Raw genomic sequence first — 12,500 nt, forward strand, 5'->3', positions numbered from 1 at the left:
CTTAAACGACTAAAACCAGATATAAAGTATGTAGAAAAGATAATGGATCTACATATTTTTTTTACAAGATCATCTTTGAGAACTATCACCAAAATAAAAATAACGTTTTTAAGAACATTTGAGTTACACGGCACAAGCCCATGGCAAAATGTGTAGAATTGCAGGAAATTAGCTTAAAACAATAATAATCTCTCAGCCCCATGACAAAGTGTATAATTGCAAGAAACTATCTTTAAAAATTGTGGCCACGCCCACTACCACGCCCAGTATTTTGACCTACTAGCTATTGTGAATTCTTGTTGCGCTTTAGACTTAAGTTGTTTCGTGTCGGGTTTGTGCTTTCAGCTGTTTCTGTGTCTTTTCTCAGACATGGGCAATAAATTGTCAGATACAGGTTTTTGAACTTAGTGCTGCTTAAGCAGTACACAATTGGGTCCACTAGACAATCCATGTAGGAAAAAACGATGAAACCATCATAGACCTGAACAGCTATATTCTCAGCATTCTCTAAATCCATGGCTCTGACAATCAACAGAACAATTCTAGCCATGGTGCAAGGCAGGAAACAAAAAGAGAAGACCAGCATGACAGAGGTGACCAGAAACACTGCTCGGCGCAGTTTAGTCCTATCCCCTACGGTCTTCTTTTTCAGTCTGTTGACAATGCGGACCGTGCAGTAGACCAACACAAAGAAAGGGATGAGAATCTGGGTGAAAAAGACAACCTCTCTCAGAGTGTCAGTGACGTCCCCTTGACTGCTACAGCAGCCGGTCTTCAGCATGGTGGGGATAGTCAGGGGCAGAAGTAGTACCCAGATGATGACAGAGATATGAAGGGACTTTTTGAGGACTACGTTCTTTTTCCCAGGATGAACCACGTTAAAGTAGCGATCGAGTGAAATCACAGCCAGGAAGGCGATACTGGCACCTCGGTTCAGAAACAGCATGAAGAGCATGGCTTTGCAGATCTTCCCATCCGTACTCTGCCGCTCTCCGTGAAGAAAATTGTACGCGTTCACTGGCAAACAGCCTAGCAGAAGAAGGTCGGCCAAGACGAGATTGAACAGGAAAAGGTTGTTGGAGTTCGATTTCCAGAACTTCAGCTTGAAGATAAAGAGATAAAGTACTGAGAGGTTGAGCGGAAGAGCCAGGGTGAATTCCAAAATCATCACAGAGGCGTAAAATCTGTACAGGGGCAGACTTTCTGCTGTGCAGTTATCGTTCAGAAGATCCTCTTCCATAATATGAACTGTCAGAAGCTGTACCCTTTACAGTCAGAAAACGTCTGATCCGGTCCGAATCCTTAACAAGAAGGAAAAGCAGTCCTCAACTCCAAATGAGTGTGTTCAAGGGAAGGGAAGCAAGCTTCTATTCCGTGTGCAGACTTGGTGAAACTGAAGGACTGTACTTTAGTCTGGAACTATTTCCCCCCCAAGCAGCAGTTGTAAATTGTTCAGACTTGTTGGTTGAGCACCTTCCATTCCTGAGTAGGCGAGTCACCACAGGATGAATAGATAAGCAGCTGGTCCCACGAGGGATTGACATTGCATCAACTCACACACAAAACATTTCTTTCCCATATTTGTCATCTCATCTGTGTATGAGTGACCCTTTTCCTGTGCTACATATTTCCTTGTTACTCCCTGCTGAATTCCTACAGTTGAAGTCGGAAGTTTACATTCACCTTAACCAAATACATTTAAACTCAGTTTTTCACAATTCCTGACATTTAATCCTAGTAAAACTTCCCTGTTTTAGGTCAGTTAGGATCACCATTTTATTTTAAGAATGTGAAATGTCAGAATAATAGTAGAGAAAATTATTTATTTCAGCTTTATTTCTTTCATCACATTCCCAGTGGGTCAGAAGTTTACATACACTCAATTAGTATTTGGTAGCATTGCCTTTAAATTGTTTAACTTGAGTCAAACGTTTTGGGTAGCCTTCTACAAGCTTCCCACAATAAATTGGATGAATTTTGGCCCATTCCTCCTGACAGAGCTGGTGTAACTGAGTCAGGTTTGTAGGCCTCCTTGCTCGCACACGCTTTTTCAGTTCTGCCCACATATTTTCTATAGGATTGAGGTCAGGGCTTTGTGATGGCCACTCCAATACCTTGACTTTGTTGTCCTTAAGCCATTTTGCCACATCTTTGGAAGTATGCTTGGGGTCATTGTCCATTTGGAAGACCCATTTGCGACCAAGCTTTAACTTCCTGACTGATGTCTTGAGATGTTACTTCAATATATCCACATAATTTTCCTTCCTCGTGATGCCATCTATTTTGTGAAGTGCACCAGTCCCTCCTGCTGCAAAGCACCCCCACAGCATGATGCTGCCACCCCCGTGCTTCACAGTTGGGATGGTGTTCTTCGGCTTGCAAGCTCCCCCTTTTTCCTCCAAACATAATGATGGACATTATGGCCAAACAGTTCTATTTTTGTTTCATCAGACCAGAGGACATTTCTCCAAAAAGTACGATCTTTGTCCCCATGTGCAGTTGCAAACCGTAGTCTGGCTTTTTTATGGCGGTTTTGGAGCAGTGGCTTCTTCCTTGCTGAGCGGCCTTTCAGGTTATGTGGATATAGGACTCGTTTTACTGTGGATATAGATACTTTTGTACCTGTTTCCTCCAGCATCTTCACAAGGTCCTTTGCTGTTGTTCTGGGATTGATTTGCACTTTTCGCACCAAAGTACGTTCATCTCTAGGAGACAGAACGCGTCTCCTTCCTGAGCGGTATGACGGTTGCGGGGTCCCATGGCGTTTATACTTGCGTACTATTGTTTGTACAGATGAACGTGGTACCTTCAGGCGTTTGGAAATTGCTCCCAAAGATAAACCAGACTTGTGGAGGTCAACAATTTTTTTTCTGAGGTATTGGCTGATTTCTTTTGATTTTCCCATGATGTCAAGCAAAAAGGCACTGAGTTTGAAGCTAGGCCTAGAAATACATCCACAGGTACACGGCAGGTAGCTTAGTGGTTAAGAACGTTGTGCCAGTAACCGAAAGGTCGCTGGTTCTAATCCCCGAGCCGACTAGGTGAAAAATCTGTCGATGTGCCCTTGAGCAAGGCACTTAACCCTAATTGCTCCTGTAAGTCGCTCTGGATAAGAGCGTCTGCTAAATGACTAATTATTATTATTATTATTATTACACCTCCAATTGACTCAAATGATGTCAATTAGCCTATCAGAAGCCTCTAAAGCCATGACATCCTTTTCTGGAATTTTCCAAGCTGTTTAAAGGCACAGTCAACTTAGTGTATGTAAACTTCTGACCCACTGGAATTGTGATAAAGTGAATTATAAGTGAAATAATCTGTCTGTAAACAATTGTTGGAAAAATTACTTGTGTCATGCACAAAGTAGACAATTTTTTTTCTGAGGTATTGGCTGATTTCTTTTGATTTTCCCATGATGTCAAGCAAAAAGGCACTGAGTTTGAAGGTAGGCCTAGAAATACATCCACAGGTACACGGCAGGTAGCTTAGTGGTTAAGAACGTTGTGCCAGTAACCGAAAGGTCGCTGGTTCTAATCCCCGAGCCGACTAGGTGAAAAATCTGTCGATGTGCCCTTGAGCAAGGCACTTAACCCTAATTGCTCCTGTAAGTCGCTCTGGATAAGAGCGTCTGCTAAATGACTAATTATTATTATTATTATTATTACACCTCCAATTGACTCAAATGATGTCAATTAGCCTATCAGAAGCTTCTAAAGCCATGACATCCTTTTCTGGAATTTTCCAAGCTGTTTAAAGGCACAGTCAACTTAGTGTATGTAAACTTCTGACCCACTGGAATTGTGATAAAGTGAATTATAAGTGAAATAATCTGTCTGTAAACAATTGTTGGAAAAATTACTTGTGTCATGCACAAAGTAGATGTCCTAACCGACTTGCCAAAACTATAGTTTGTTAACAAGAAATGTGTGGAGTGGTTGAAAAAACGAGTTTTAATGACTCCAACCTAAGTGTGCGTAAACTTCAGAGTAAGCCTAAGGCAGTGCAGCGGTGTGCTTCCGGTTCCAAAACACATTCGTGGGAAGGAAAATGTAGTTTGATTGATTAAACACACAGACAGCTACAATGTGAAGATACTGACAGTTCTTAGCTGGAAGTCGTAGAATAACTCAGATGAGCAGGAAATATGTATTTATCTATGTTCTGTTGTTTGTTTACCTCCCAGGGCTCCGCTGTGGTCCAGACTCCTCCTCTTCAGGGCCCGTGTGGTGAGCATCAGAGGAACCAGAATGGAGAACAACCATCGCCACGGGGACACCGGCTGGAGAGTGCCTGTAATGACAGATGGTCCAGGACTCAGCTATACACACACACACAAACATCACCAGTCATAGCTACTTGTTTTCATGGGATTTAATTAGGTTATAGGTGTAGCTAATAATCAGTGTTTCATCAAGCAGTGTTTCATCCTCTTTAACAAACATCTTCTACTGAAACCATCTCTCCTTGTGTCCATTCTCTTTTAGGCAGGGGGCAACAGATCTAGGCAGGGGGGGGGCAACAGAGCTAGGCAGGGGGGGCAACAGAGCTAGGCAGGGGGGGGGGGGGGGGCAACAGAGCTAGGCAGGGGGGGGGGGGGGCAACAGAGCTAGGCAGGGGGGCGGCAACAGAGCTAGGCAGGGGGGTGGCAAGAGAGCTAGGCGGGGGGGGGGGGGGGGGGGGGGGGGGGGGCAAGAGAGCTAGGCAGGGGGGGGCAACAGAGCTAGGCAGGGGGGGGGCAACAGAGCTAGGCAGGGGGGCGGCAACAGAGCTAGGCGGGGGGGGGCAACAGGGCTAGGCAGGGGGGCCCACCTTGCTTATATAGTGTTGAGAGAAAGTTTACACCCTTTAGCGTTTTCTCTATTTCTGCAACAAAACATGTTCTCCCCTGTTATTGGTAATGGTGAGAGCATGTAAGCATGTTTTGTTGCAGCCTCTGTAAGCTTCTCACTCATCCTTATTCATGATTCATTCCTGTTTTTTCTTAATCGTGGCACTATCAGGATTACTTTAGAAGTGTTCAGAAACATATTCTACTCTTACTTAGAATAAAAGTGACTCCAAAATGGCACAAGACATTATTCACCATTCAGTTCCGGTTGGGCAAAACATAACCCAAAACTGCAAATGCATCCAAGGAATTTGTAGAGTTACAAGGTTGATGCAAGGAATATGGGACCGAATACTAAACTTTTGACTACTTTAATCCACTTTGAGCTCATTAATCTAGAGGTTCACATACTTTTTCCCACAAAGAAATGTAATGTTGGATCAATTTTCTCAATAAAGAAATTCAAAAGTACAATTGTTTTTGTGTATTGTTTAGGAGTAGGATTTAGATGAAGATCTGATGACATTTTAGATCACATTTATGCAGAAATAAAAAAAACAATGCTAAAGGGTTAACAAACGTTCTATAACCAACAATGGTAGGGAAAGCACTGGACATAACGGACAAGGTGTGTGCGTGTGTGCATGTGCACGCACGCGTGTCTTACCATAGTATGTGCTGGCTGTGATGGAAATGATCCAGAAGGAGAGAGAGATGGCCAAGGTGGCACACAACACGATCATATCAGTCATCATCTTGACGTATTCGTTCATTTGTATCTCATCCTCAAAAATCATTGTGGAAGAAGGGAATAGAACCTGTGGAAGTCATCGACATTACCTTGGGCACTTGTTTAGTTATATGACGCATGGCTTACACAGGACAGTTAGTAACCTGGTCCAAGGTCTGTTTGTGATGTCTCGCCGTTGACACACCAGGTAGAACTGGGAGTAGGCTAGCATGGGAAGCCGCTGGTGGGCTTTATGGATCTCCATCGTAAACCCACTAACAGCTGCCCAGGCTAGGACCAGGCTATTAGTAGTAGCTAGCTATGTAAATGTCGTGTAAAATCACCACACATAAAAACGTAAGACTGACCGGACAGCGCCATACGTCGCTACCCAACTAGTTAGCTAGATGTCTACTGATGTGGAACTAGCAGCTAGCTAGCAAGCTAATACATTGGAAGGTGGGCTAAAGAAAAGATTGTAAAGGTTGCACCTGAAGTAGCCGAAGCCATGGCTTGTGTATCCTGCTTCTTCCATTGTGGGGAAGTGCCAATACAACTAGCTGATGTAACTTGTCGCTATAAGATAACTTAGCGAGATGCGACGATTCACAGCTGTCAAAATACTGGAGCGTAGTAAGATTTCAAACCAACGGATTCGTTGTTCTTCTTCTGTGGATTTTTTTATGGCGGTTGGCAACCAACTTTAAGGTGCATTACCGCCACCACCTGGACTGGAGTGTGAACCAGAGAACGGGAAGGTCTACCTCATACCCAATATTCTCGTCTCCCTAAGAAAACGAAATACATAATTAAATACTACATTCCCTGATGATTTCCCCAGCAGTTCACTTTCATTGTCAACTGAGAGCAGGATGTGGATTTAAAGAAATACATGCGTACTTCCGCTGATCTGTCAGATAGCAATTAAAGCTTCAGTGGTCATATTTCTCAAAAAATAAATTATTCACCAAACATAAGACCATAAATAAGTTTGAGTATTAAATCCATAATCAAATATATTATTCACTATTTATGTGATTTTCATCACTATTAGGATATCCATATGGACCGAGCAAAAAATACTGTATAATATATTTGATTATGCATTTAATACTCAAACTTACTTATGGATTTATGTTTGGTGAATAATTTGGTGAATAATATTACTAACTTACATTTAAGCATCATGAATTCCAGGGGCCTCATTTATCAACCATGCGGGGGGCCAGTATGAAAATGTATGCACTCACTACTGTAAGTCGCTCTGGATAAGAGCGTCTGCTAAATGACTAAAATGTAAATGTTTAGGCACAAATCTGTGCATTAACCATGCGTGGGTACATTGCCAAGTGGTGGAATAAGGGAACTGCTTGTCAAGCATGGGGAAAATATATGTTGAAAATGTGTGAAATTGTTAGAGTAATAATTAAATCATTTCCCGATTGAATTGTATTTCCATTGTGAATTCATGCAACACATTTTGACAGGCTATATATAATTTGACCACATCAGTGCATTAGTTATGATAATAATCCATATAAAGTACAGTTAAATTAGTTAAATTAGTTACATTTAATTAAATCAGTTAAATTAGTTAAATTAGGGGCAGGTGTTAAAGTTAAACCATTGTAGAAATACTATAAAAGACTGAGATAATGGAAATCAAATGAGAGATGGCTGATCATAGCTGTTAGAAGATCTGGCACGCGCTGCCTTTCGCCGAGTGCGTTTTTAGAGACCGGTGATACTTTTTTCCAGAAGGTACAGCTTGGCTCATCAGATATCGTTTCCAAAACCAATCCTATAGGATATTTTCCTTTCGAGGAGTTAAGACCTACTTTAGAAAGGCAAACAGATGCCATTCCAGTGCACATTAAAGTGCTATCCACCGTCAGGTTTTCGGCAATGGGCACTTTTCAGCGGGAGCTTGCGGCAACTTCAATTGTCCTAATGGTCCTCTCTTTGTAGCTATGTTTTTATTTTTACTGGTCAAACCACAACTGAGCGAACCAAAGAAAATATTTTGGTTGTACTCAGTCTCTGACACTAGCACCATGCAGTCTTTTTTGGGTTGTGCGGTTGTAGGCTATTTCATGGTATGGCGTTGTATATTCCCATGGGTTTTAAAGGAATGATTTTCACCATGTATGGTTAATTATATGCGTTTCGAAATGCAAATAGCCAAGTTCGTGCACGAGCGCCGAGGCTGAAAACATTTGGTATTTATCAACGGTGTGCGTATGACGCACGTAGGATTGTTTAATAAATCACACGTTTTCTATGCGTAGGAGCATTCTACATTCCGTTGGTAAAGTAGTATTTTAGAATAGTTTCTAGCAATATTGATAAATGAGGCCCCTGCCATTTTATAAAGACTGTAAGCCAGGCATGTTTTATTATAGTAGCTAGTGTAGAACATGGAGACGTGTGAATCTCACTCCTTAGCCTAGGTATCCCGCTTGCGTCGCCTCATTAGCAACCTTTTGAGGTAACGCCTCAAGACCCCTAAGGGAGGACGGTCATTTGTGCTACCAAGGCAGAGGTCCCGAGTTCACGCCAGGTATGGGCCGAATCGGGAGGAAGTGGAAAGCAGCGTGACATCCTTTACACTTAGATGTTTAATATTCTTACGTACAATTAATTCACGTGTGTGTCAATATTAAAAGTAGTCATTAGCAGGCATTGGCTATTACTGCAATCTCATAAAACGATCATCTTTCAGTTGCAGGGAGTGGAGTGGTCCTCTGTTAAAATACAAGCTAAACATAACACTCTTTCTTTACTAACTAACTCACCACCAATAGTTTACCCTCAAAGTACAATAGTGTACACTATACAGCATAATGGTTAAAAGCCCTTGTCACCTACCCAAATGTAACGAAGTTGTCTGCTGGTTGAAATTCCTCTATCACTAGGTTCTGAAATCAAACAGTCATGATTACTTTTTTTTAAAGCGGATTTGGATTCATACTGAATCAAAAAGCATGTCAAATAATTTGTAGTATCGGGTGATATCAAGAAGTCCCTGCCACTGACTGAGGACTCTTTGACTGAGCCTTGTAATACCAGGGAAACAGCTTCACAGTGATGTGTTGTTTCCAACAGTTCCAACCACACGGACATTATCTCAGAAATACGCCATCAGTGGGTAATGTAGTTCAAATAATTCTTAGTTTTTGCCTTCTAGGAAGACGAACTGAAAGACATACATTATATTTATATACATTCATACGGGGTTCAGACTGTATCTACGTCAGAGTAACAACCACATCTTACTGGGGGGGAAATTCCTGCAGCATCCCGTAGCATCAATTAAGGAATAGGCCTATCAGAGTCGCAAAAGCCCCCAATGAAGCCCCAGGCCGGACCGAGCCTAATTAAGGAATAGGCGTATCAGAGTTGCAAAACCCCCGATAAACCCCCAGGCTGGACCGAGACTAATTAAGGAATAGGCCTATCAGAGTTGCAAAAACCCCCGATAAAGCCCCAGCCTGATCTCTTTATTTCAGGAGTAGAACAGGATACATGTAGTTACAATATCTGTCCAGTAGAGGGGGACCTCACCCCACTCATTTTTCTTTTTAAATCGTCAATCCATGATCAATGAATCTGCTCAATCCAGATTTCCATCCAGAGGACACCACGGTTATAGTAGGCATGATAACCAATAATGACGAGTCAGCCTATAGGGAGGAGGTAAGTGAACTGGCATTGTGGACAACAATCTCTCCCTCAATGTCAACAAAACAAAATAGTTGATTGTTGACTACAGGAAGCAGAGGGATCATGCCCCAATCCACATCAGGAAAATCCATTTGAATACAATCACTTTTTGACAGCACCCCTTTTGATTTGAACAAAACCTTCCATACATATTTGCCCATTGTAGAAGTGCTCAGAAAGTGACACTTTGGACCTGAATGCCAAAACATTCAAGAGATTAAAGTGCTCAAAGTTAACATGTTTTTGCATACCCCACCATACCATGAGACAGCCATGTCTTCATGAGTGGAAAAGAAGAGTCAGAGCAGGTGGTCAGTTCAGTTCAAGTGTTCATCAGTCTGAAGGCTTGTAGATAGAAACTGTCTCTGAGCCTGTTGGTATCAGACCTCATGCTCCGATATCATCTGCCCGACGGTAAGGTAGAGAATAGCTCGTGGCTGGGGTGTGTGGGGTCCTTGATGATGCTGCGTGCCTTCCTCAGGCATCGTTTCGAGTAGATGTTCTGGATGGGTGGGAGCACGGTCCTAGTGATGTACTGGGCCATCTTCACCACCCGCTGGAGGGCCTTGCGGCCGTGGACGGAGGAATTCCCGTAACAGGCCGTTATGCAACCGGTCAGGGCGCTCCCGATGGTGCAGCAGTAGTTTTTGGAGAGGACACGGGGTGGCATACTGAATTTCTTCAGCTGCCTTAGGAAGTAGAGACACCGTTGCGTCCTCTTGACGCATCACTTGTCTCGGTGCTGCTGTGCTGTGCTGTTTGTTGCTGCTTGGCTACCTGCCAAACTTGACGGTTGAAACTTTTTTAAAACCGTTTAATCAATCTTCATTCAACACATTTTAGCAACGTTTTAGTTATTTTTATTTTGTTTTTTTCCTCGCTTGACTTTTTTCATTCAACCTTTTCACCCCGGACGCTTTATCTTGACATTGTTCTACAGGACCTCCACCAGCCGAAGCTAAGTAGTAACATTAACACTATGCCATTTAATTGCAGTCGCTGTACTCATAATATACAGGAGAACTATCGCCTTATGGTGAGGATAGCCGTGCTGCAAGCACAGCTTCAGATGCAATCGTTAGGCAAGGGCGATTTAAGTGTAGGAAAGGATGAAACAGCGTCTGTGCCACCAGTAAGTACAGATAGTAGTATACATCCCCCCGCACAGTCCCTGCAGCCGGACAATTTTCTCAAGGCTTCTGGAAAGAAATGCTGTCGGCATACTCAACCGGTGTCGCTCATTCAGCCGACAGAAACTTTCAACCGGTTCTCGGCCTCTGACTGAGCCTTCTCAGGTCTCTCCTCCACCTGTTATGGGGTCTGAGCCACCGAAGCCTCCCACCATTAGCTTGGACAAATTGAAAACCCTAATCATTGGCGACTCCATTACCTGCTATATTAGACTTACAAAGAATCATCCAGCGTTCATACACTGTTTACCAGGGGGCAGGACTACCGACGTAAAGGCTAATCTGAAGATGGTGCTGGCTAAAGCTAAAACTGGCGAGTGTAGAGAGTATAGAGATATTGTTATCCACGTCGGCACCAACGATGTTAGGATGAAACAGTTAAGAGGTCACCAAGAGCAACATAGCTTCAGCGTGTAAATCAGCTAGTCGACGTCGAGTAATTGTCTCTGGCCCCCTCCCAGTTAGGGCGAGTGATGAGCTCTACAGCAGGACCTCGGCGTTACTCTGGACCCTGATCCCTCTTTTGACGAACATATCAAGAATGTTTCAAGGACAGCTTTTTTCCATCTTCGTGACATTGCAAAAATCCGAAACTTTTTGTCCAGAAATGATGCAGAAAAGCTAATCCATGCTTTTGTCACTTCTAGATTAGACTACTGCAATGCTCTACTCTCCGGCTACCTGGATAAAGCACTAAATATTATTCAGTTAGTGCTAAACACGGCTGCTAGAATCTTGACTAGAACCAAAAAATTTGATCATATTACTCCAGTGCTAGCCTCTCAACACTGGCTTCCTGTTAAGGCTAGGGCTAATTTCAAGGTTTTACTGCTAACCTACAAAGCATTACATGGGCTTGCTCCTACCTATCTCTCCGATTTGGTCCTGCCGTACAGACCTACATGTACGCTACGGTCACAAAACGCTGGCCTCCTTACTGTTCCTAGACTTTCTAAGCAAACAGCTGGAGGCTTGCTCCTATAGAGCTCAATTCTTATGGAATGGTCTGCCTATCCATGTGAGAGACGCAGACTCGGTCTCGACCTTTAAGTCTTTACTGAAGACTCATCTCTTCAGTAGGTCCTATGATTGAGTGTAGAGTCTGGCCCAGGGGTGCGAAGGTGAACAGAAAGGCATTGGAGCGACAAACCGCCCTTGCTGTCTCTGCCTGGCCGGTTCCCGTCTCTCCATTGGGATTCTCTGCCTCTGACCCTGTTACGGGGGCTGAGTCACTGGCTTACTGGTGCTTTCCATGCCGTCCCTAGGAGGGGTGCGTCACTTGAGTGGTTTGAGTCACTGATGTGATCTTCCTGTCCGGTTTGTCACCCCCTCGGGCTCGTGCAGTGGAGGAGATCTTTGTGGGCTATGCTCAGCCTTGTCTCAGGGTAGTAGGTTGGTGGTCTGTTGATATCCCTCTGGTGGTGTGGGGGTTGTGCTTTGGCAAAGTGGGTGGGGTTATATCCTGCCTGGTTGGCCCTGTCCGGGGGTATCGTCGGGGGTATCGTTGGTAGTGTCTCCCGACCCCCCCTGTCTCAGCCTCCAGTATCTATGCTGCAATAGTCTATGTGCCAGGGGGGTAGGGTCAGTCTGTTATATCTGGTGTTATTCTCCTGTCTTATCCGGTGTCTTGTGTGAATTTAAGTATGCTCCCTCTAATTCTCTCTCTCTCCCTCGCTCCCTCCCCTCCCGGAGGACCTGAGCCCTAGGACCATGCCTCAGGACTACCTGGCCTGATGACTCCTGGCTGTCCCCAGTCCACCTGGTCGTGCTGCTGCTCCAGTTTCCACTCTTCTGCCTGCGGCTATGGAACCCTGACCTGTTTACCGGACGTGCTACCTTGTCCCAGACCTGCTGTTTTCAACTCTCTCTCTCTACCACACATGCTATTTCAACCACTAAATGCCCGGCTATGAAAAGCGAAGTGACATTTACTCCTGATGTACTGACCTGTTGCAACCTCTACAACCATTATTATTTGACCCTGCTGGTCATCAATGAACGTTTGAACATCTTGGGAGAAAAATCT

General features: G+C 43.8%; 2 protein-coding genes across 2 annotated transcripts in view; both read right to left on the reverse strand.

Annotated features, from left to right (window-relative positions):
* Positions 1 to 1,389, reverse strand: part of LOC311121764 (hydroxycarboxylic acid receptor 2-like) — a 1,877-nt gene extending 488 nt beyond the window's left edge. Inside the window, exon 1 of the mRNA XM_084196218.1 lies at positions 1 to 1,389. This exon is cut by the window's left edge and continues 488 nt beyond it. Coding sequence (XP_084052344.1) covers positions 284 to 1,240 — 957 coding nt within the window. The 5' untranslated portion in view covers positions 1,241 to 1,389 and the 3' untranslated portion in view covers positions 1 to 283.
* The window catches only part of LOC311121763 (transmembrane protein 19-like), a 20,016-nt gene extending 13,788 nt beyond the window's left edge, over positions 1 to 6,228 (reverse strand). Inside the window, exons 1-3 of the mRNA XM_084196217.1 lie at positions 6,053 to 6,228; positions 5,499 to 5,649; positions 4,180 to 4,293 (exon numbers count right to left, since the gene is read on the reverse strand). Of these exons, the coding sequence (XP_084052343.1) occupies positions 4,180 to 4,293; positions 5,499 to 5,628 (244 nt within the window). The 5' untranslated portion in view covers positions 5,629 to 5,649; positions 6,053 to 6,228. The remainder of the gene's footprint in view (positions 1 to 4,179; positions 4,294 to 5,498; positions 5,650 to 6,052) is intronic.
* Positions 6,229 to 12,500: the final 6,272 nt, after the last annotated feature.

This window comes from Coregonus lavaretus (genome assembly GCF_964263955.1).
Source record: "Coregonus lavaretus genome assembly, contig: HAP1_SCAFFOLD_847, whole genome shotgun sequence".
Taxonomy (NCBI): domain Eukaryota; kingdom Metazoa; phylum Chordata; class Actinopteri; order Salmoniformes; family Salmonidae; genus Coregonus; species Coregonus lavaretus.